We start from the raw sequence: 25,000 nt of genomic DNA on the forward strand, positions 1-25,000 counted from the left end.
ATGGATTACTCTTATGCTGCCTTTATGTGCTTTTTGGAGCTTCAAAAGTGTGGTCACCATTCACTTGCATTGTATGAACCTACAGAGATGAAATATTCTTCTAAAAATCTTCATTTGTGTTCTGCAGAACAAAGAAAGTCATACACATCTGGGATGGCATGAGGGTGAGTAAATGATGAGTGAAGTTTCATTTTTGGGTGAACTGTCCCTTTAAGACAATTTTTTTCTGATATTAAATAATTAGCTTTTATAGTTCATTGTACTGAAGCCAAAACAGATTATTAAAATGTCATGTGAAAAATAAAGTACTTTTATATATATATATATATATATATATATATATATATATATATATATATATATATATATATATATATTAGTTTAGTTTCTACCCAATAAAAAAAAAAAAAAAAAAAATCATATTGTGAATTATTAATGTTTATATTATATATGTGAATACTAATATTTGTACAGAGTTTTTTTTTTACAGCAAATTGTGCCGTTCAACCAGTGAGCAAGCTGAGAACAACAGTGGAACCCTCGAAAGATAATATGTACAATGTATTATATTTAATAACATTATTATAAAATGTATTAAAAGAAAAAAATTCTACTTTAAAAATAACAATAATACACACACACACACACACACATACATATATATGTTATTATGTATGTATTTTAACATGCTTTTGTGTATGTAAATGTAATATTTGATTCATTTCTGTGTGAATTGTGAAACGTGAAGTAGTCACTGCGCATGCGCCTGGAAGCCTATCTGTCTGTCTATCTGCGCATGCGCCTCAACGACACCACCGGAAGTGCTGCTGCGCGGCATGTGTAGAGTGAGTTTGAAAACAATTGTAATGTTTTTGTTTTCTGAATGTTTTCTCTTATTTTACCGTTACGAAATGGTTTCTCTTGCATAACAGCTAATCTTATGTTATCGATGACGGTTTGAAAAGAAAGGTAAATTATAAGTGTCTGTTTTTAATCGGTTGTTTCTGAAACTCGTTGGAAACTGGTTTCAGTAAAATATCTGTTCATTTATACGATTTATTTATATTTATGTCATATTTGATTAGCAAAAAGACATAAACATAATCTAGAGATGTAAGATCTTATTTTAAAGGGTTGTTTCCAGTTATTTGGACATCTGAAATTGAATAGAGTTTTTTATTTTTATGTTCATTAAAGATGTTTAAATTAAAGTACCATGGTAACCACAGCAGTACCATTCTTAAAAATAACTGGGTCATTTTGTGTCAACTCAGCCAGAGGTCCTGCTCCAAATTCTGTTTTTGATAAATAATTGTCCTGTCTAAAAAATAATGGATTACTCGGTAAATATTGATCCATGACATTTAATATGTTGACTTTCATCATCATTTATGTTTATTTTCAGAAAAAGTATTAACATCAAAAAATTCAGGCGAGGAAGTTTCTGAAATGTGGGTGATTTCACATGGAATAATATGACTACCATCTGATACATCACAGTTCAGTGTTAATCAATACATATTCATCATTTAATCTGTCTGTGTGTCTGTCTAGCCGTTTGCCTGTCTGTCTGTCAATCTGTCTGACTGTATGTATGTCTGTCTGTCTGTCTGTCCATTTGCCTGTCTGTCTGTCAATCTGTCTATCCATCCATCTGTCTGTCTATTTGTCTGTCGATCTGTCTGTATGTCTATCTAACCATCTGTCTGTCAATCTGTCTGACTGTATGTCTGTCTGTCTGTCAATCTGTCTATCTATCCATCTGTCTGTCTATCTATTTGTCTGTCGATCTGTCTGTATGTCTATCTAACCATCTGTCTGTTTGCCTGTCTGTCAATCTGTCTGACTGTATGTCTGTCTGTCTGTCTGTCCATTTGCCTGCCTGTCTGTCTGTCAATCTGTCTATCTATCCATCTGTCTGTCTATTTGTCTGTCGATCTGTCTGTATGTCTATCTAACTGTCTGTCTGTCAATCTGTCTGACTGTATGTCTGTCAATCTGTCTGACTGTATGTCTGTCTGTCTGTCCATTTGCCTGCCTGTCTGTCTGTCAATCTGTCTATCTATCCATCTGTCTGTCTATTTGTCTGTCGATCTGTCAGTATGTCTATCTAACCATCTGTCTGTTTGCCTGTCTGTCCGTTTGCCTGTCTGTCTGACTGTGTATCTGTCTGTCTATCCATCTGTCTGTCTGTCCATTTGCCTGTCTGTCTGTCGATCTGTCTGTGTCTGACTGTGTGTCTGTCTGTCTATCCGTTTGCCTGTCTGTCTGTCAGTCTGATTGTGTGTCTGACTGTGTACCTGTCTGTCTATTCGTCTGTCTGTCTATCTATCCGTTTGCCTGTCTGTCTGTCAATCTGTCTGTGTCTGTCTGTCTATCCATTTGCCTGTCTCTCTGTCAATCTGTCTGTCTGTCTATCTATCTATCTATCCATCTGTCTGTCAGTCTGTCTATCTATCCATCTGTCTGTCTATTTGTCTGTCGATCTGTCTGTATGTCTATCTAACCATCTGTCTGTTTGCCTGTCTGTCTGTCTGTCCGTTTGCCTGTCTGTCTGTGTGTGTCTGACTGTCTATCTATCCATCTGTCTGTCTGTCCGTTTGCCTGTCTGTCTGTCAATCTGTCTGTGTGTCTGACTGTGTATCTGTCTGTCTATCCGTTTGCCTGTCTGTCTGTCAATCTGATTGTGTGTCTGACTGTGTACCTGTCTGTCTATCCGTCTGTCTGTCTGTCAATCTGTCTGTGTGTCTGACTGTGTCTGTCTGTCTGTCTGTGTGTATGTCCGTCTATCTGTCTGTCTGTCTGTCTGTCTGTCCATTTGCCTGTCTGTCTGTCTGTTTATCTGTCTGTCTGTCAGTCTGTCTGTTTATCTGTCTGTCTATTTGTCTGTCGATCTGTCTGTATGTCTAACCGTCTGTATGTCTAACCATCTGTCTGTTTGCCTGTCTGTCTGTCCGTTTGCCTGTCTGTCTGTCTGTCTGTCTGTGTGTGTCTGACTGTCTATCTATCCATCTGTCTGTCTGTCCGTTTGCCTGTCTGTCTGTCAGTCTGATTGTGTGTCTGACTGTGTACCTGTCTGTCTATCCGTCTGTCTGTCTGTCAATCTGTCTGTGTGTCTGTCTGTGTGTATGTCCGTCTATCTATCTGTCTGTCTGTCTGTCTGTCTGTCCATTTGCCTGTCTGTCTGTCAGTCTGTCTGTTTATCTGTCTGTCTATCTATCCATCTGTCTGTCAATCTGTCTGATTGTATGTCTGTCAGTCTGTCTGTCTGTCAGTCTGTCTATCTATCCATCTGTCTGTCTATTTGTCTGTCAATCTGATTGTGTGTCTGACTGTGTACCTGTCTGTCTATCCGTCTGTCTGTCTGTCAATCTGTCTGTGTGTCTGACTGTGTCTGTCTGTCTGTCTGTGTGTGTATGTCCGTCTATCTGTCTGTCTGTCTGTCTGTCCATTTGCCTGTCTGTCTGTCAGTCTGTCTGTCTATCTATCTATCCATCTGTGTCTACCTGTCTGTGTGTGTCTGTCCATCTGTCTATCTATCTATTTGTCTGTCAATCTGTCTGTGTGTCTGTCTGTCTATCTGTTTGCCTGTCTGCCAATCTGTCTGTGTCTTTCTGTCTGTCTATCCCTTTGCTTGTCTACCAATCTGTCTGTGTGTCTGACTGTGTCTGTTTGTCTCTCTGTCTTTCTATCTGTGTGTCTTTCTATGTGTGTGTCTGTCAATCTATCTGTCTGTCTGTGTTTCTGACTGTGTATCTGTCTGTCTATCTATGATTGATTGATTGATTGATTGATTGACAGATGTCAGGGGAACCTCGTGTTCAGACGGCTCCTGAGCCTCTCCGGGTCGCTCCGGTCCGGACCACAGAACTTCACTGTCCTGATCTGGACCTGTCTGTCACTCTCACACCAGAACGACCTGCAGACAGACACCAGCGACAGGTTTGAAAGCATGTATATCTGTCTTCAGACGTGTTTGAACCGATCCGAATAAACCCGTTTTACTGTGTCAGTTCAGTTGTGTCTCTCCACCAGGTGTCACTGCTCTCATTACAGTCTGTTTACATCACAAAACACTCTCAGGGATGTGTGTGTGTGTGTGTGTGTGTGTGTGTGTGTGTGTGTGTGTGTGTGTGTGTGTGTGTGTGTGTTATTTTACTCTTGAGTTATTTTCATACTGACACTTTGACATGCTGTCAGTTACCACATATAATAATAATTTACACTCATCCCACAGTTTATGAATAAAAGTATTAGAAATGTGTTTACAGTAATTCTCTTAAAATCCATCCGTTGTTGCTTTACTTACAGTAACACTCCGAGGGACACGTCAAGTCCACTAACATTGACAATTAAGTTGAAAATAAACCAGAATACTCTTCTAACTTTTAATCATTACGTCATATTCATTATTACTTGTTTGGTACACCATGTTTTGGTGTTTCAGCGCTTTACAGCAACATTGAGACAGTGACAGCAACATTCTACAAATGACTTAAAGTATGATTTCCGGACTGCTGTGACGGGTGTTTTTGTGACTTTTATTTATGTGTGTGTGTTTCAGGTGCGTTTTAATGTGAGTCCGCAGCGCAGCGGGCACTCAGAGTGTGATCCGGTGGTCGCCACGGTGATTCCAGAACCAAGCAATAATCAATCCACAGTCCGGAAAGCTCAAAACAAAAAGAAAAAAGGTAGTAAAAGGATTAGTTTATCCAAAAATTATTCATAATTTACTCTTATGTTATTCTAAACCCGGATGACCTGTATTTCTTTTGTGGAACACAAAAGGCAAAATGGCAGTCTTTGCATCTTTTTTCTATACAATGAAAGTGAATGGTGACTGAGAATATCTCCTGTTGTGTTCCTCAGAAGAAAGTCAAACGTGTTTGGAACAACATGATGACATTTCATTTATTAATCTTGGTTAATGTCGTTTTCTACATGCACTAATACATTTGTCATTTGTAAGTTAATGCACTATGAACTAACAGTGAATTAACAGTGAACTAACAGTGAATAACAGTATATTTTTAAATTAGACAAGATCTATAAATTCTGTAAACGAATTGTTTGTCATTAGTTCATGATTCCAAATGCATTAACCTTAAAGTATTAACAACATTGTGAGACAGGCGTGTCTGACTGTTTTGGTTCATCTTGAAATGATTCATTTGTGCATGTTCTGTCATGAATTAGTCCGTTAATGTGTTTTGTTGTGTTTGTTATTGAGGGACTGAATCAGATAAAGGGCGAGGTCGTGCGATGGGCGGAGACTCAGTGGTGTGTGATGGACAGCTGACAGAGGGGGCGGAGCTGAACACGACCCTGGCGCTGAGGGCGGAGCTTCGGGAAGTGGAGGAGTTGGTGTTTGATCCGGAGAAAGCTGTGAAGGAGAAACTCCAGAACTCCACCCTCACAAAGAACCACATCAGCATCAAAGCAGCAGAGGGTGAAACGTCAAAACAACATCAAAAACAACCAATAAATGACGTTCAGTCTTACGCTCTAATGCATTCAGAAACCGCTCTGGTGATTTAAACAGAAAATGAAAACATTGGTTTAAGAGAAGCAGAACCACTTTTAATTCTCACTCTGTCTTACTCTCTTACAGGGTTGAATTTCCCGCGCTCTCAGCATCTGTACCGGGCGTTAGTGAGCGTCAGCCTACCACACGATCAGCTCATCAGCCAGGCACTGCAGGATAGGCCAGCACTGGCCCCGCCCACCAGCTCCCAGACCAATAAGGTCAGAGTTTTCTTTTGATTACGTGTTTGATAAAACGATAAACCACTTAAACTCTCAACCTCTGGTGGCTTATTGTCAGGCTGACGCCAAGTCCATATTCGCAGAATTGAAACGCACGTCATTTATTACTCAGCAGGTCCTCCACCCCATGCATGTTCTTTATTGAAATATTTTGATAATGCATTGAACCCGTATTACTCTCTGTTTTTGCTCCGTTTAATGCATTTGACTATGATTATCTGTTCTGCATTAATCTGCATATTTTCCTTTAAAATCAGGACAGACAATGCTCAAAAAGGAGTTGCTTTTGTAAAAAAAAACAGCAAAAGCAATAAGAGAAAATGCACCAATCTTAATTAAACTTAATAGTTTGCTGATATGAAATCTGTGGAGTGGTTAAAAAATGAGTTTTGTATGTAAACGTCTGACTTCAACTGTGTATATATATATATATAAATAAATACACGTATATAGAAAATCATGATAAAGCATTATAGAGAGGAGGGAAAGTGCACACACATCCAACACTTGAACAGCTGCTGAATCAAAGCATAAAGCATTCAAATGCAAGTGAAGTGATTCATCTGCACACTTGGGTATTTTTCCCATTTATTGATTAATAACAGCAGTAACATTTCAATCAAACTGATATTCGTCATGAGGATCACTTTGATTGAAATGTTGCTGCTGTTATTAATCAATAAATGAAATTAGATATTAGAGCTAAAGCTCCATTTTGTAAAGCATGTTAAAGTAGTTTATTTTGTAATAGTTCATGCTTATAAATATTCTAAAGTGTTTGTGTTTGTGTAGTTCTCATCACAGCCACTAGAGGGCCCTGATTTACTGCCGTTCTACAGTCCTGACAAACTGCTCAGAGAGGTTCCACTGTTGCCTGGCAACCACATCTCTTTACCCCGCCCACGGCCAGTGCCAAGACCCGCCCACACAACCTTTCACCTACATCATCTGCACAAACTCTGGGAATCATGAACGTACATGTTGTGTGTGTTTTGTGTTGTTTTTCTAACTTAAGATGAAATATAATAGTGTTGTTCAACAGGTCAGTCATCAAAACAATCAATAAACAAACCGCTATCAACAAGTGTGGTTCATTTAGGAAAAACAGACATCACAAGCTGATTTCTCAAATAAGGAATTTATATTGTTCAGCATTTAAAGACATTCAGGGGGAGTCTCGATAAGAAATGTCCAGATTATATTTCACCTCAAAATAAAAGCTGAAAATATATTTAACATAAGAAAATGAACCAATAAGCTTGTTTGCATTCTTACGTTATCTTCATGGCAATTAAGGACATTTCACCCTAAATTCTTATTACAATGATACTATATATATATATATATATATATATCATAGTACAGTGTGACAGTTATTATTAAGTTCAGTAGAAGAAATGCTACCATGTTGTAGGGGTGATCACTAAATCTGTTAAATCGATAATTGTACCATTTCACATTATCGCGATTAGAGACAAAATTCAAACAAGTTTGAGTATTGTTACTATCGCTGTTATGCAGAATGGTCAATATTATGTATATATAATGGTAAATATACATGAAGTTTTAAAATGGCTTTTTTTGAATCTCTTTTCATAATAATGTGCATATCATGATATACATTGTAACTGAGCAAACATTTCAGGAATATGTAAATATATAATATAAGAAAAAAATTTATTTTACTTGTTTAATAAATATAACCAAAAATGAATGCAATAAAAATGTTTTTTTGCTAATATCTCTCACTCCGACCGTGTTGTACAAATGTACTTCACAATTAAACAGTTGACCTTTTTTATCATTACATTAATGAGATTTTACACATTACAGGAGGCAACTCGCTGGGAAGAGGGTTAAAGTGAGTAATGTCTAAAACTGCCATGAAAATAATTTTAATCTGAATGTGTGTGAGTGAGAGAGAGAGAGAGTGTCTGTGAGTGTGTGTGAGAGAGAGAGAGTGTCTGTGAGTGTGTGTGAGAGAGAGAGTGTGTGTGTGAGAGAGAGAGTGTCTGTGAGTGTGTGTGTCTGTGAGTGTGTGTGAGAGAGAGAGTGTGTGTGTGAGAGAGAGAGAGTGTCTGTGAGTGTGTGTGTGAGAGAGAGAGAGTGTGTCTGTGAGTGTGTGTGAGAGAGAGAGAGTGTGTCTGTGAGTGTGTGTGAGAGAGAGAGAGTGTCTGTGAGTGTGTGTGAGAGAGAGAGAGAGTGTGTCTGTGAGTGTGTGTCTGTGAGTGTGTGTGAGAGAGTGAGAGAGTGTCTGTGAGTGTGTGTGTCTGTGTGAGTGTGTGTGAGAGAGAGAGTGTGTGCGAGTGAATGTCTGTGTGTGTGTGAGTGTTTGTGAGTGTTTGTGAATGTGTGTGTGAGAGAGAGAGAGAGAGTGTGTGTGAGAGAGAGAGAGTGTCTGTGAGTGTGTGTGAGAGAGAGAGAGAGTGTGTCTGAGAGAGTGTGTGCGAGTGAATGTCTGTGTGTGTGTGAGAGAGAGAGAGAGTGTGTCTGAGAGAGTGTGTGCGAGTGAATGTCTGTGTGTGTGTGAGTGTTTGTGAATGTGTGTGAGTGTTTGTGAATGTGTGTGTGAGAGAGAGAGAGAGAGTGTGTGTGAGAGAGAGAGAGTGTGAATGTGTGTCTGTGAGTGAGTGTGTGTGTGTGTGAGTGAGTGAGTGACTGACTGAGTGTGTCTGTGTGTGAGTGAGTGTGAGAGAGCGTATGTGAGTGAGTGTGTGTGTGTGAGAGAGTGTGTGTGAGTGAGTGTGTGTGTGTGAGTGAAAATGAGAGAACGTGTGAGAGTGAGAGAGTGTGTGTGAGAGTGTGTGAGTGAGTGAGTGTGTGAGTGAGAGTGAGTGTGTTTGTGTGAGAGTGAGTGAGTGTGTGAGTGAGAGAGAGTGTGAGTGTGTATGAGTGTGTGTGTGTGAGTGAGAGAGAGTGTGTGTGTATGAGTGTGTGTGTGTGAGTGAGAGAGAGTGTGTGTGTGTATGAGTGTGTGTGTGTGAGTGAGAGAGAGTGTGTGTGTATGAGTGTGTGTGTGTGTGTGAGTGAGAGAGAGTGTGTGTGTATGAGTGTGTGTGTGTGTGTGAGTGAGAGAGAGAGAGTGTGTGAGTGAGAGAGAGAGTGTGTGGGTGTGTGTGTGTGTGATTAAGTGAATTCGATCTCTTCCTCTGGTTTCGGAGATGGTGCTGATGTCCAGGGGTGTGCGGCACAGGGGGACACACAGTCAGAGAGAGAGAGAGAGAGTTTGTCCTCAACCACAGATCCAATAATCACCTTGAGAGTTTCACCACAACCCCTGAGAGAGTGACACGCTGCACTCAACTGAAGAGCACAGTGAAGATGATGAAGACACCGCAGCTGTGTTGAGTGACATGGACGTGTTGGAAGGTTCTGGATCCGGTTTCGGATCCGGTTGGTGTGTGAACTGTGGAAACGGATCGTACCGGGAGGAATGGGGACCTCAGTCGCTCTTCAACGTCACCGAGCTTGTGGTTGTTACGACGCTGTGCGTTCCATTGCTGCTGCTCGGCCTGCTGGGAAACACGCTAACCATTGTGGTGGTGTGGCTCCGCCCACAAATGAGAAGCACCACCTACCAGTATCTGAGCAGCATGGCGGTATCTGACGTGCTCATTCTGCTGCTGATGCCTCTGGATCTGTATAAGGTATTCCTGCACTGTGTTTGACCTCCATGCACATACAGTATAGGCCAAGCGCACTACAAGACAAAAGCTTTTAAAAACACAGGATGCATTCTTGTGTTCTGTCTGCGATACTTTTTTATTGTTTTTCTGTGCACACATTCACTAGACGGACGTCTGTTGCCACTTCAGCGCATCACTGTTTTTCAGTGTCTCATGTCATGAGCGCCACATTTTTAAGACATCATTGTCAATTTTAAAAGAATGGACCAATCAGATTGGTTGTTGTTTGTTGCAACAGAAATCTGTCATGTTGCTTATGTAAATTGATCTTGTTTTAAGAACACCCAGTTAGAAATGATTCTTTTGCAGTGAAGCTGCTCATAACTAAAACTAGTTCTGATTGTAGAATTTAATAATATCACCTGATGAATACATGTTTAATTATTGTGATATTTCCAGACAAAAATTAACTCTGTTTTTACTACAGTAACCATACAGTAGTTTAACTATGGTGTTTGCAGTAAAACCACAGCAGTAAACACCACAATAACCATGCTTACTACAAAATTACTATAGTAAAACCATGGTTCATTTTCGCAGTGGTTAAAAACTCTATTTTATATAACTGAATCAGTGAATCACTTATGTGAACTAGTTCATTTGCTGGAACCGTCTGAAAGAACTGATTCACTTAAATGAATCGGAATTCCCAGTGCTAAATATAAGTGAGTCAGTGAATCATTTATTTTAAATGGTTCATTTACTTGAACTGTCCAAAACAAATGATTCACTTAAATTATTTGGACTTCCCAACGCTAAATATAAGTGAATCAGTGAATCATTTATTTTAACCGGTTCATTTACATTAACTGTGCGAAAGAACTGATTCACTTAAATTAATGAGTCTTTCCAACACTACATATAAGTGAATCAGTGAATCATTTATTTTTACCGGTTCATTTACATTAACTGTCTGAAAGAACAGCATTGGAAAGTCTGCTAAATTTGTATTTTATTTTAATTTTTTTTTTCTCCCCAATTTGGAATGCCCAATTCCCAGTGCGTTTTTAAGTCCTCGTGGTGGCGTAGTGACTCGCCTCAGTCCAGGTGGCGGAGGACGAATCTCAGTTGCCTCCACGTCTGAGACCGTCAATCCGTGCATCTTATCATGTGACTTGTTGCGCGTTTCACTGATTCACTTATGTAGTGTTGGAAAGACTCATTAATTTAAGTGAATCAGTTCTTTCGCACAGTTAATGTAAATGAACCGGTTAAAATAAATGATTCACTGATTCACTTATAAAATAAATGAAGAACTGATTCACTTAAATTAATCAAACTTTCCAATACTAAATATAAGTGAATCAGTGAACCGTTTATTTTAAATGGTTCATTTACTTGAACTGTCCAAAACAAATGATTCACTTAAATGATTTGGACTTCCCAACGCTAAATATAAGTGAATCAGTGAATCATTTATTTCAACTGGTTCATTTACATGAACTGTCCGAAAGAACCGATTCACTTAAATTGATCAAACTTTCCAAAACGGAATATAAGTGAATCGGTGAATCGTTTATTTTAAATGGTAAATTTACTTGAACTGTCCAAAACAAATGATTCACTTAAATTTAGCGGACATTCCAACACTGAATATAAGTGAATCAGTGAGTTGTTTGTTTTAACTGGTTCATTTACATGAACTCTCAGAAAACCAATGATTCACTTAAATGATTTGGATTTACTAACACTAAATATAAGTGAATCAGTGAATCGTTTATTTTAACTGGTTAATTTACATTAACTGTGCGAAAGAACTGATTCACTTAAATTAATGAGTCTTTCCAACACTACATATAAGTGAATCAGTGAATCATTTATTTTAACTGGTTCATTTAGATTAACTGTGCGAAAAAACTGATTCACTTAAATGAATGAGTCTTTCCAACACTACATATAAGTGAATCAGTGAATCATTTATTTTAACTGGTTCATTTAGATTAACTGTGCGAAAAAACTGATTCACTTAAATTAATGAGTCTTTCCAACACTACATAAGTGAATCAGTGAATCATTTATTTTAACAGGTTCATTTAGATTAACTGTGCGAAAGAACTGATTCACTTAAATTAATGAGTCTTTCCAACACTACATATAAGTGAATCATTTATTTTAACCGGTTCATTTACATTAACTGTGCGAAAGAACTGATTCACTTAAATTAATGAGTCTTTCCAACACTACATATAAGTGAATCAGTAAATTGTTTATTTTAACTGGTTCATTTACATTAACTGTGCAAAAAAACTGATTCACTTAAATTAATGAGTCTTTCCAACACTACATATAAGTGAATCATTTATTTTAACCGGTTCATTTACATGAACTGTCTGAAAGAACTGATTCACTTACATTAATGAGTCAGTGAAACGTTTATTTTAAATGGTTCATTTACTTGAACTGTCCAAAACAAATGATTCACATAAATTATTTGGACTTCCCAACGCTAAATATAAGTGAATCAGTGAATCATTTATTTTAACCGGTTCATTTACATTAACTGTGCGAAAGAACTGATTCACTTAAATTAATGAGTCTTTCCAACACTACATATAAGTGAATCAGTGAATCATTTATTTTAACCGGTTCATTTACATGAACTGTCTGAAAGAACTGATTCACTTACATTAATGAGTCAGTGAAACGTTTATTTTAAATGGTTCATTTACTTGAACTGTCCAAAACAAATGATTCACTTAAATTATTTGGACTTCCCAGTGCTAAATATAAGTGAATCAGTGAATCATTTAATTTAACCAGTTCATTTACATTAACTGTGTGAAAGAACTGATTCACTTAAATTAATGAGTCTTTCCAACACTACATATAAGTGAATCAGTGAATCGTTTATTTTAACTGGTTCATTTACATTAACTGTGCGAAAGAACTGATTCACTTAAATTTAGCAGCCTTTTGGGGGTCTGGGTATCTCAGCGAGTATTGACACTGACTATCACACCTGGAGTTCGCTAGTTTGAATCCAGGGCGTGCTGAGTGACTCCAGCCAGGTCTCCTGAGCAACCAAATCGGCTCGGTTGCTAGGGAGGGTAGAGTCACATGGGGTAACCTCCTCGTGGTCGCTATAATGTGGTTCTCGCTCTCAGTGGGGCGTGTGGTGAGTTGTGCGTGGATGCTGCGGAGAATAGCGTGAAGCCTCCACACGCACTATGTCTCCACAGTAACGCGCTCAACAAGTCACGTGATAAGATGTGCGGATTGACGGTCTCAGACGCGGAGGCAACTGAGATTCATCCTCCGCCACCCGGATTGAGGCGAGTCACTCTGCCACCACGAGGACTTAAAAACGCACTGGGAATTGGGCATTCCAAATTGGGGAGAATTTTTTTTTTTAAATAAAATACAAATTTAGCAGACTTTCCAATGCTTAATATAAGTGAATCAGTGAATCATTTATTTTAACCGATTCATTTACATTAACTGTCTGAAAGAACTGATTCACTTAAATTAATCAAACTTTCCAAAATTAAATATAAGTGAATCAGTGAATCGTTTATTTTAAATGGTTCATTTACTTGAACTGTCCAAAACAAATGATTCACTTAAATGATTTGGACTTCCCAACGCTAAATATAAGTGAATCAGTGAATCATTTATTTCAACCGGTTCATTTACATGAACTGTCCGCAAGAACCGATTCACTTAAATTGATCAAACTTTCCAAAACTAAATATAAGTGAATCAGTGAATCGTTTATTTTAAATGGTTAATTTACTTGAACTGTCCAAAACAAATCATTCACTTAAATTTAGCGGACATTCCAACGCTGAATATAAGTGAATCAGTGAGTTGTTTGTTTTAACTGGTTAATTTACATGAACTCTCAGAAACCAATGATTCACTTAAATGATTTGGATTTACTAACACTAAATATAAGTGAATCAGTGAATCATTTGTTTTAACTGGTTCATTCACATTAACTGTCTGAAACTAATGATTCACTTAAATTTAGCAGACTTTCCAACGCTGAATACAAGTGAATCAGTGAGTCGTTTATTTGAACCATTTCATCTACATGAACGGTCCGAAACCAATGATTCACTTAAATTTAGCAGACTTTCCAACACTAAAATATAAGTGAATCAGTGAGTCATTTATTTGAACCATTTCATCTACATGAACTGTCTGAAACTAATGATTCACTTAAATTTAGCAGACTTTCCAACGCTGAATATAAGTGAATCAGTGAGATGTTTATTTGAACCATTTCATCTACATGAACTGTCTGAAACCAATGATTCAGTTAAATTTAGCAGACTTTACAGTGAATCAGTGAGTCGTTTATTTGAACCATTTCATCTACATGAACGGTCCGAAACCAATGATTCACTTAAATTTAGCAGACTTTCCAACACTAAAATATAAGTGAATCAGTGAGTCATTTATTTGAACCATTTCATCTACATGAACTGTCTGAAACTAATGATTCACTTAAATTTAGCAGACTTTCCAACGCTGAATATAAGTGAATCAGTGAGTCATTAATTTGAACCATTTCATCTACATGAACTGTCTGAAACTAATGATTCACTTAAATTTAGCAGACTTTCCAATGCTGAATATAAGTGAATCAGTGAGTCATTTATTTGAACCATTTCATCTACACGAACGGTCCGAAACCAATGATTCACTTAAATTTAGCAGACTTTCCAATGCTGAATATAAGTGAATCAGTGAGTCATTTATTTGAACCATTTCATCTACATGAACTGTTTGAAACTAATGATTCACTTAAATTTAGCAGACTTTCCAACGCTGAATATAAGTGAATCAGTGAGATGTTTATTTGAACCATTTCATCTACATGAACTGTCTGAAACCAATGATTCAGTTAAATTTAGCAGACTTTACAGTGAATCAGTGAGTCGTTTATTTGAACCATTTCATCTACATGAACGGTCCGAAACCAATGATTCACTTAAATTTAGCAGACTTTCCAATGCTGAATATAAGTGAATCAGTGAGTCATTTATTTGAACCATTTCATCTACACGAACGGTCCGAAACCAATGATTCACTTAAATTTAGCAGACTTTCCAATGCTGAATATAAGTGAATCAGTGAGTCATTAATTTGAACCATTTCATCTACATGAACTGTTTGAAACTAATGATTCACTTAAATTTAGCAGACTTTCCAACGCTGAATATAAGTGAATCAGTGAGATGTTTATTTGAACCATTTCATCTACATGAACTGTCTGAAACCAATGATTCAGTTAAATTTAGTAGACTTTCCAGTGAATCAGTGAGTCATTTATTTGAACCATTTCATCTACATGAACGGTCCGAAACCAATGATTCACTTAAATTTACCAGACTTTCCAACGCTGAATATAAGTGAATCAGTGAGTTGTTTATTTGAACCATTTCATCTACATGAACTGTCTGAAACCAATGATTCACTTAAATTTAGCAGACTTTCCAGTGAATCAGTGAGTCATTTATTTGAACCATTTCATCTACATGAACGGTCCGAAACCAATGATTCACTTAAATTTACCAGACTTTCCAACGCTGAATATAAGTGAATCAGTGAGTCATTTATTTGAACCATTTCATCTACATGAACGGTCCGAAACCAATGATTCACTTAAATTTAGCAGACGTTCCAGTGCTGAGTATAAGTGAATCAGTGAATCATTTGTTTTAACTGGTTCATTCACATTAACTATCTGAAAGAACCGATTCACTTCAATGATTCAGTTTTCCCAACGCTACATGAGAGAGAGAACGGTTCAGGTGAGTGTGTTTGATCACTCCCTCGACTCCACTGATGTGTTTACAATACAATGTTACAAATGAAGCGTGTTGCGACTCTACAGTGCTACTCTTTGGGAAATGTAGATCGTTACTCGAAAACCGCTACTGCAAAATGTTTAAGTAGGTAGCGTCTCTACTTGTAGTTAAATGCTCCACAATACTGCTTACAATGAGGGTCTTGTAGTGTGTGCTAGGCATTACTAGCCGAACGTGGACAACAATTTGTAATTATTCCCATAAATGTTTGTGTTTTTTGTGCTTTGCAGTTGTGGCGGTATCGTCCATGGTTGCTGGGCGACGCCGTGTGCAAGCTGTCGATGTTCGTAGGAGAATGTTGCACCTTCTCGTCCATCCTGCACATGACCGCGTTGGGGGCGGAGCGATATCTGGCCGTATGTTTTCCTCTCCGTGCACGTTTGCTCGTCACTAGAAGGCGTGTCCGAGTGCTGATCGGCGGGCTGTGGGGTGTGGCAATGCTAAGCGCTGGGCCTGTATTTGCAGTAGTGGGCGTGGAGGGTTTGGAGGGCGGAGCCAGTGAATGTCGCTGCACGCAGTACGCTCAGACGTCCGGTCTCCTGAAGGCCATGCTGTGGCTCTCAAACCTCTATTTCATTTGCCCACTCACCATTCTGTCCCTCCTCTACGGCCTGATCGCCCGCCGCCTGCACCTGCGCTCGCACACGCACCGCGACAAAACACACCGCCAGACGCTCCGCATGATGGGTGAGCACAAACAATCATATGTGAGGCATCATTTGATGATGGGTTCTTAAAGGAATAGTTCACGCAAAAATTCAACATCATTTACTCATTATAAACTTGTATGATGTTAGTGTTCCGTGGAATGCAAAAAACGAAATTTACCAGCTCCTCTTTTCCATATATTCCAACTCTTCTGAAGTCATGTGACAGCTTTGTGTGAGGAACAGACCGGATTCTTCCCCTCCACCGCAGCTCTCGAGTCTCATTCTCCTTCAAACCAGCACTCCCTGTTTAGTTACGACCAGAGACTATTTAGTAGAGACGGGTCACTTGTTTTCAAACTAATAGAAATCGGAACACCCAACGGTCAACAGATGTAGAAAGGAAGTCCCGCCTTACAGGTAAAAGAGACATCAATCATGTGATCCTGTCAATCATCTCGAGAGCGTGCATGCTCATTAGCTATGATCTGAATTTAACGTGATACCAGTGTTGTACATATTTTACCATTTTGTTTTTTTGGGGGGGGGGGATTTTTCCCCTTTTTCTCCCAATTTGGAATGCCCAACTCCCAATGCGCTCTAACTCCTCGTGGCCGCATAGTGATTCGCCTCAGTCCGGGTGGCGGAGGACGAATCCCAGTTGCCTCCGCGTCTGAGACAGTCAACCCGCGCATCTTATCACGTGGCTTGTTGAGCGCGTTGCCACGGAAACATAGCGCGTGTGGAGGCTTCACGCCATCCACCACGGCAACCACGCCCAATTCACCATGCGCCCCACCGAGAACAAACCACATTATAGCGACCACGAGGAGGTTACCCCATGTGACTCTACCCTCCCTAGCAACCGGGCCAATTTTGGTTGCTTAGGAGACCTGGCTGGAGTCACTCAGCACGCCCTGGGAATCGAACTAGCGAACTAGCGAACTCCAGGGGTGGTAGCCAGCGTATTTTACCACTGAGTTACGCAGGCCCCTATATTTTACCATTTTTAAGATTTCGATATTTCCCCATTCAAGTAGATAGGAGCTGCAATGTATGCCGCTTGTTTACGTAGAAAAACATCTGCCCGAGAGCGTTCCAGAGATGATCGAGAGTGGACTGACTTGTTAAAAAGACTCTGATTATGACGCATGCAAGAATCGAAAGCATTTGTTGTTAGTGACGTCAAACATCGACATTTGTAAGCTCTTGTGACGGGAAATATCTTCAACGAGTAACGACTTATTTCTAACTAGTGTTGGGTGTAATTTGTTTAAATAGTAATTAGTTACAGTAATCTATTTACTTTGGGGGGGTGAGTAGTGTAGCGCATTACGTTTTCAATTCTTGAAATCAGATTGCCGTTTCTGACATTCAGTACTTTACTTGGATTACAAATATTTCTAAAATAATAGAAATATAACTAAACTAAAAAAATTTCAATTTACACACTTTAATTTCATAGCAAAATTCCATCAAATTGAATTGAGTAATCTTTGATCAAATTATATTTAATTTTATTTAAAAAAATTCAGTTGGATGAAATTTTGTTATGAAATCGAAATGCGTAAATATGCAATTTTTTATTTTTTTTTGTTGAGTGTAGAATATTACAGGAAATATAACGAGCCCTTTAATATAAAAAGGGAGAAACAAGTGAATGACTTCGGAAAAATAAACTTCGGACGAAAAAGTAACTAAAAGTAATCATTAATATGATTACTTTTTTGTAATGAAGTAATCAGAAAAATAATCTGATTACAATTTTGGTAAATGACTTTCTTTGAGTAACCCAACACTGTTCCTCACACTAAAGCCTTAGACTTGGAATATAGTGAAATATAATCTTCACGAAATGTTCTTCGATTTCTCTGTACACAAGACTTTATATGGGATGAATCTTGTTTTAATGATATTTAGATTTTTACTGGAAAATAAGACACAAATACTGATTAATAAAACGAGTGTTTGGACTGCTAGTTTATAGTTCACTGGTACTTTTTGTCTCTTTTGATGGCATATTCTTCACCATTTCTAATTTGGTGCAAATGCATCTTAGTCCATCACACCCTGAAGTCTAGTACCCTATACGGGTTGGGAACGACATGAGGGTTTGTTTATTTGTCTGAACTCTCTCATTAAACACAATTTTGAATCGTTTTTCTCCTACTTTCTCTCTCTCTCTTTGCAGTGGTAATCGTGCTGGTGTTCGTCTTGTGTTGGCTGCCGTTCCATGTGAGTCGGACGCTGTTTTCCATGTCGGACTCCAGCGATAAGCTGTATTACATAAATCAGTATTTTAATCTGGTGTCTTTAGTGCTGTTTTACGTCAGTGCTGCTGTGAATCCTCTACTGTATAACATCATGTCCGCTCGCTATCGCGCCAATGTCCTCGCCATGCTGCGGCTAACGGCGAAAACCACGGACGAGCTGCACCACAGGGCCCACACCTCCCCGCTCACCGCCTCTCACTCCAGCTCACACTTCTGATCCGCGTGTGTGTGTTAGACACGAAACATACTCAACGCAAGTACAGGAATGCAGACGCTTGGTTACGCGGGCTGCATTTCACGCAATGTTGCGTTTGGAAATTAATTGGAGTGCATAATGCAAGTATGCATTGCCGCAAGGTGCGCTATCCCAGGAACTGTTTGCTTTTACAGTCAGTTCTTCTTTCAGGCTAACTACTGTCATAGTAAAGCAGTTGATGAGATGAGTTAAATTTAAAACGAGTCCTAACTAGCCACGACACAAAGAAGGGACAAGTTATCTATTCAGTTTTTTTGCCCTAAACATCTTCAACAAGCGACGATGGCATGCTTTCTGTTTCTCCAATGCCCCTCTCAGTATTCATTTTAACCTTATTTTTTTTATTTTAGTCTGTTTTTTTGTTTTTGGCTAAAAATGTCCTTTAATATTTCGTCATGTCATATTCATTAATTTTAATATATTTATCTCTGACTAAAACGGTATATACTTTGTTGACAAAAATGCCTTTTTTTTTTATTATTTAAAATTGTATTACATTTTTATTACAATTAATTGTAATTTAAATAAGTAATAAGTTGTGCAAAATGACAACTTTTTTCTAGATTTTTCTTGACTTAATATCTTGTCATATTTTTGTTAACAGTGTTTATAATTAAAACCGTTTGAGTCGCGAGTTTGAATCCAGGGCGTGCTGTGTGACTCCAGCCAGGTCTCCTAAGCAACCAAATAGGCCCGGTTGCTAGGGAGGGTAGAGTCACATGGGGTAACCTCCTCGTGGTCGCTATAATGTGGTTCTCGCTCTCGGTGGGGCGTGTGCTGAGTTGTGTGTGGATGCCGCAGAGAATAGCGTGAAGCCTCAACACGCTACGTCTCCATGGTAACGCGCTCAACAAGTCACGTGTTAAGATGCGCGGATTGACGGTCTCAGACGTGGAGGCAACTGAGATTCGTCCTCCACCACCCGGATTGAGGCGAATCACTACACCACCACGAGGACTTAGAGCACATTGGGAATTGGGCATTCCAAATTGGGGAGAAAAAAATAATAATAATAAAATTTAAAAATGTAAAAATAAATAATTTGAAAAAAAAAAAAATCTCGATTTTTCTTGATTTAAAAAAGTGTTCGCGCATTTGTAAAATCTTGCAATATATTTTCAAGTCATATTTTTGTTAACAATAAGTTTTTAATTAAAACTATTTGAGTATCGTCATTATGCGTTATTTATATCTCGTCTTCGTTATCATTGAGAAAATCAAAAAACCTTTGTCAACGAACATCTATAGTACGTCAGTAATTTCGTTGACGAGATTAACAACGGTTGCACTCGTTAACCTCACCTGTCGTGAAATCCAATTAAACTACATTTACGCTCCACATAGCTGTACATTAATCATCAACTACGCTCGGATTGGCTACGATTGTGTCATGTCCGTTAGTCGTTGCGTGTTCTGTATGCAGACAAATTATCACATTGGTTAGCACGCGGCATTAGTAAAATATTCGAAATTAAAATGTTGATAGGTAGCTTAATAATAGCGGATTCGGTTTGATGGCGTAAACATTTTAAGGTTACTCTAGCACCTGCTTTGTTACGGCTACGTAAGTTCGACAGGACTGTGCACTTGCGATGCGTTAACCAAGCGTTCGCGTGTATGGGAGAAATAGTAATAGTACGGTAGTATGCCATTCCAAACACAGAGTTGTGACGGACCAAAGACGTTCTAGCAAGTACACCGTCGGCCATCTTTGAAACGCTCTCGGGACGCTATCTCCAGTCATGCCAGTGGAGCTCCTGTCTACTTGAATGGGGAACGCCGAAATCTCAAAACTGGTTTTATAAGTTTTGAGCTTCTTTACCTCGGATTACACTAAAAAAAATGCCATTTTCCCAGCTTGCATAGCTAATGCACATGCGTGTTCTCGAGTTGATTGACAGGCGATGTCTGTATCTAAAAGGTGATTGGCTCTCTGTAAGGCGGGACTTCCTGTCGATATATCCGTTGGCTGCCATTGGGCGTTCCAATTTCTCCCATTCATTTGAACAGAAGTGACCCATCTCTGGACTACGAAACACTCGTGTAAAGAAGGAAATGTCAATGTGACTCAGGCTTCTGATGAACCACAAAATCTCTACGAATGGAACAAAGAGCATCGTTGAGCCTTTTAGCAGCACTATATATATATTTAATGTTTCTTTATGTGTGTGTTAACCTGAATTTATTGCGTTTGATGGGGCTTAAGTCAAGGATTATTGAATAAAAATGGATCTTTATGACACTGCCATGTGTTTTATGAACGCAATACTCCAGTGAGGGGTGAAGATTCTGGTGCTTACAGCTGCATGACGAGGAGCCGACAGTCTCCGTGTCAGTCTGATGTGTAATGCACATCCATGACTGAAGTATATGATATGGATGCACAAGTACATTTGAATGTCAGGTAAATGTTTTCTATTTGTCAGCAGTATGCAGTGTTGCTCAGCTATTAAAAATAACCTGAATATTGAGATGCTGCAAGTGTCAACCAATCACATTCAAGGATTCTCAGACCTGCAGAGCTGATTGGCTGACGGTCGTTTTATTTGCTGTATTTTAAGTTTAATGGTCAGTAATGTCCTCTGCATATGTTCCTGTGGCGAAGACTATTTTATTAGTACTATCGAAACTAATGTGGTTATATGAACACATGATGCATATTTGTTATTATTTGAAATGCATAGAAAAGTGTTACTCATGTTCCGTTTTTAGAGGTTGTAATTAATGTAACAGTAATAGAACATAAAATACTGACATGTCATTAAAATCAGCTGTTGAAGACCCGAAGGAAATGTTACTTTTATCTTTCTGAACAGTTGCCAATGCAGAAACTGTGGAAATTAAATTACTTTTTCAAAAAGAAAATGTGTTTATTGCCGCTGATCCATTATTATAGTTTACTAGTGTTAGCCGTGTGTTATTGACAGCACTGAACAAATGATTTTATGGTGAAGTAAATATAGCACTTTCTACATTTGAATCAGTTAGTTTCAGCGTGAACTTGTACTTCATTCAATCATGTAAATAGGAATGCTCTAACTAATAAGTAAATATTATTTAGGATTATTATGTGACTCCAGCCAGGTCTCCTAAGCAACCAAATTGGCCCGGTTGCTAGGGAGGGTAGAGTCACATGGGGTAACCTCCTCGTGGTCGTGATTAGTGGTTCTCGCTCTCAATGGGGCGTGTGATAAGTTGTGTGTGGATCGTGGAGAGTAGCATGAGCCTCCACATGCTGTGAGTCTCCGCGGTGTCATGCACAACGAGTCACGTGATAAGATGCACGGATTGACGGTCTCAGAAGCGGAGGCAACTGAGACTTGTCCTCCGCCACCCGGATTGAGGTGAGTAACCGCACCACCACGAGGACCTACTAAGTAGTGGGAATTGGGCATTCCAACATTGGGAAGAAAAGAGTTTTTTTTTTAAATTGTCCGTTCATGACAGTAAAAAATAGCTTTAGATTGTCACCATCATCGTGTTTTGTGCATCACGTGTTCAGGTCTGTATCTTGATTCTAATGCAAGATAATGTGTAGATTATATATCATACATCATGCTTCCATGCAGAAGGCCTCCGTATGTCATGTGGTACATGTTTAAACGCTTAAGAAAAGTTCCAATTGTGAAATGTTTAAATAAAATGTTCATTTAAATTAGATTTGTAAGTAAAAGTTACTGTATTACCTGAATTGTTTGTTAAATTTACTCACTTTAATTTTTTTTTATTTATAAAAAATAAAAAAAATTATACGTTTTTAATTTATTTATAAATAATGTTTTTTATTATTATTAATAATATTTTTAAAACACTTTTTGGGCCTTTTTGTCACGTTGAAAGGGAAATCCAGTTTACCAGACACAGAAAATAGAAAAAAAAGTAATTTTATTTACATGTGTTATTACCAAGGGCATAGCCAGGAAATTACATTCGAGTGGGCCTCAATAAAAAATGGATGAGCCGAGTTTTCGCCCAACTTTGTTTTTACCAAATTTTCCTTATAAAAAGAGAAGCGCCACATTCAAACATTTCTTTCCTGCCCCTTTTCTCCCCAATCTGGAATGCCCAATTCCCAACGCGCTCTAAGTCCTCGTGGTGGCGTAATGACTCGCCTCAATCCGGGTGGCGGAGGACGAATCTCAGTTGCCTCCGCGTCTGAGACCGTCAATCCGCGCATCTTATCACGTGACTTGTTGAGCACGTTACCACGGAGACGTAGTACGTGTGGAGGCTTAATGCTATTCTCCGCAGCATCCATGCACAACTCACCACTCGCCCCACCGAGAGCGAGAACCACATTATAGTGACCACAAGGAGGTTACCCCATGTGACTCTACCCTCCCTAGCAACCGGGCCAATTTGGTTGCTTAGGAGACCTGGCTGGAGTCACTCAGCACACCCTGGGATTCAAACTCGCAACTCCAGGTGTGATAGTCAGCGTCAATACTCGCTGAGATACCCAGGCCCCCGAATTTATGCATTTTTTTAAACTATTTTATAAATATATATTTGAAGTCAAAGAATAATCTCTAATATTCTGGATGGGCCCAGGCCCACTCCGGCCCACCCTTGGCTACGCCACTGGTTATTACTGAAGTGCTCGAATAATAGACTACAGGAAGAAACCGTGACATGAGCGGGTTTCAGCTCCAGGGTCTCCAGACACGTGTGCAGTGTGTGAGGGTCCCGACCCGGTTCTGTGATGATGTGTCCGGGTGATGACGGTCCTGTAACGGGTCTGCGGTTCTGAAGAAGCACGTGATCTCCCGCACACACGCCACGTATCCCGCACAGAACCGACTCCACTCATCTGACACTTTAAAATAGAAAACAAAATAGACAGTTTTCATAACATTCGATTCTATGATTTATTTATTTAACACATTCTCATTGTATTGCTGCTGCTTCGTAAAGGGCGGCCCGGGGCTAGTTGTCACACTTGGAAGCCTAAGTTAATATTTTTCAAGGTAGGTTTTGAGAGTCAAGCCTTGACTACATTTCCACTGTAATACTAATAGCCCAGGAGAAACGTACTGATCATTTAACACAAGTTGGAAGCAGAATTTACTTAAACAGTAAAAACAATAATGAGGCACAGAATTCATGAAACTCTTCTTGAGTGAGGAGAATAGATTTGTTATGAAGAATGTTCAAAGTGGACTCACATTGACTGATCCAATCACATCATTTGTTTTTAGAATATTTGAGATGTTCTGAAGCCAAATGTGGCTGAAATTAAGAGGAAATCGTGCACCCTTTTCTGTAGTAGTTATTTAGGAAAAAGCATCTTAAATTTTTACTCAAAGCATCTTGCTGTCTCAAAAGTATTTAAATGAGTTGCCCCTAAAACTATTGCCCCTATATGTACACCATACCACTGGAACACCTATATATATATATATATATTAAACATTCACGCATTTCAATTTCAGGAATAAAATCCATCAGTTTGAGTTGGGTAATCTTTTACAAAATAACATCAAAAAAACATTTTAGGTTTTAATAATTGAATTTTGTGATGGAATTGAAATGCGTAAATTTTAAAAAATAAGCCAAATGTTTTTTTCAGTGTAGATCCTGTGACAACTTGCCCCGTTCTGCACTACATAAATGTTACTTTTCATTTATATATATATATATATATATATATATATATACACACACACACAGTGTTGGGTGTAATGCATTACTAAGTATTTAATTACTGTAATTAAATTACTTTTCATTAAAAAAGTAAAGTAAGGGATTACTCTTACTTTTTCAGTAATTTAATTACAGTTACTTCTGATGTAATTGCGTTCAAAATGTATGCTTTTTTAATTTAACGCCGCCCCTTTTATTTCTTTGGCCAGTTCATGAATAATTTATGTGATTTTATATGATTTATAATTAAAATGTTTCATGTCTATCATTATATTGTTTATCTGGTCGAGGTTGATCAGGTTTTAGAAAGTAATTAAGTAATGCGATTACTTTTCAGACAGAGTAATTAGTAATCTAATTACACTGTAGAAGATGTAATTAGTAGTTAGTAATTAATTACTTTTTTAGAGTAACTTACCCAACACTGTGTATATATACTTTAAGCTGCTACTTGAGAAGTGTTCTTTGTGTGAAGATTCGAATCATCTGTTGTTATTGTTTTTTACCTGTATAACGGCGGTGTAGCGCGCGCAGGTGTCGCACAGTGAACTCGAGGATTTCCGCCTTTTCCAGTTTAGAAGATTGACAGCTCTGATAAACACAAACAGTTGTGGGTTTGGATGATTGATAATGAGATAAAAATCTGAAATAAAATAAAATCTTTATGGTTCAGATTTGCGCACGTACTCACCGTGGTCACGTGGGCTTGGATCAAAAGCGCGCGCAGTTCGCCGATGCACGCGTTGATGCGCGCGCGCCTCCTTCGCTCCATCAGCGGTTTCGAGATCTGAGGTAAACAGTGCTGGGTAAGTTACTCTAAAAAAGTAACTACTAATTACATCTTCTACAGTGTAATTAGATTACTGTACTAATTACTCTGTCTGAAAAGTAATCACATTACTTATTACTTAAT

The 25,000-nt window shown here is 38.6% G+C and overlaps 3 protein-coding genes across 9 annotated transcripts in view; 2 read left to right on the forward strand and 1 right to left on the reverse strand.

Annotated features, from left to right (window-relative positions):
- The first annotated feature begins 795 nt into the window (after positions 1-795).
- ppp1r35 (protein phosphatase 1, regulatory subunit 35) lies at positions 796-6,875 on the forward strand. 7 transcript variants are annotated; one of them, XM_051660697.1, is made up of 8 exons: positions 803-845; positions 933-969; positions 1,406-1,451; positions 3,802-3,942; positions 4,565-4,691; positions 5,231-5,449; positions 5,612-5,745; positions 6,559-6,875. In XM_051660697.1, the coding sequence occupies exons 4-8, from the start codon at positions 3,802-3,804 to the stop codon at positions 6,736-6,738; spliced, it is 801 nt and encodes a 266-aa protein (XP_051516657.1). In that variant the 5' UTR covers positions 803-845; positions 933-969; positions 1,406-1,451; the 3' UTR covers positions 6,739-6,875. The 7 variants fall into 7 exon arrangements, with proteins under 7 accessions (XP_051516652.1, XP_051516655.1, XP_051516656.1 ...); XM_051660695.1 differs by lacking the exon at positions 933-969 and having other exon boundaries at positions 798-845; positions 1,406-1,499; XM_051660696.1 differs by lacking the exon at positions 933-969 and having other exon boundaries at positions 798-845.
- Positions 6,876-7,078: 203 nt separating this feature from the next.
- On the forward strand, positions 7,079-21,582 carry LOC127419335 (growth hormone secretagogue receptor type 1-like). Its single transcript, XM_051660688.1, has 4 exons — positions 7,079-7,627; positions 8,928-9,413; positions 15,499-15,955; positions 18,107-21,582. The coding sequence occupies exons 2-4, from the start codon at positions 9,120-9,122 to the stop codon at positions 18,403-18,405; spliced, it is 1,050 nt and encodes a 349-aa protein (XP_051516648.1). The 5' UTR covers positions 7,079-7,627; positions 8,928-9,119; the 3' UTR covers positions 18,406-21,582.
- Positions 21,583-22,497: 915 nt separating this feature from the next.
- Positions 22,498-25,000, reverse strand: part of LOC127419346 (transcription factor HES-1-B) — a 3,012-nt gene continuing 509 nt past the window's right edge. The window contains exons 2-4 of the mRNA XM_051660704.1: positions 24,779-24,874; positions 24,594-24,678; positions 22,498-23,260 (exon numbers count right to left, since the gene is read on the reverse strand). Of these exons, the coding sequence (XP_051516664.1) occupies positions 23,088-23,260; positions 24,594-24,678; positions 24,779-24,874 (354 nt within the window). The 3' untranslated portion in view covers positions 22,498-23,087. The remainder of the gene's footprint in view (positions 23,261-24,593; positions 24,679-24,778; positions 24,875-25,000) is intronic.

The sequence above is a fragment of the Myxocyprinus asiaticus genome, chromosome 28 (assembly GCF_019703515.2).
Source record: "Myxocyprinus asiaticus isolate MX2 ecotype Aquarium Trade chromosome 28, UBuf_Myxa_2, whole genome shotgun sequence".
NCBI classification, from domain to species: domain Eukaryota; kingdom Metazoa; phylum Chordata; class Actinopteri; order Cypriniformes; family Catostomidae; genus Myxocyprinus; species Myxocyprinus asiaticus.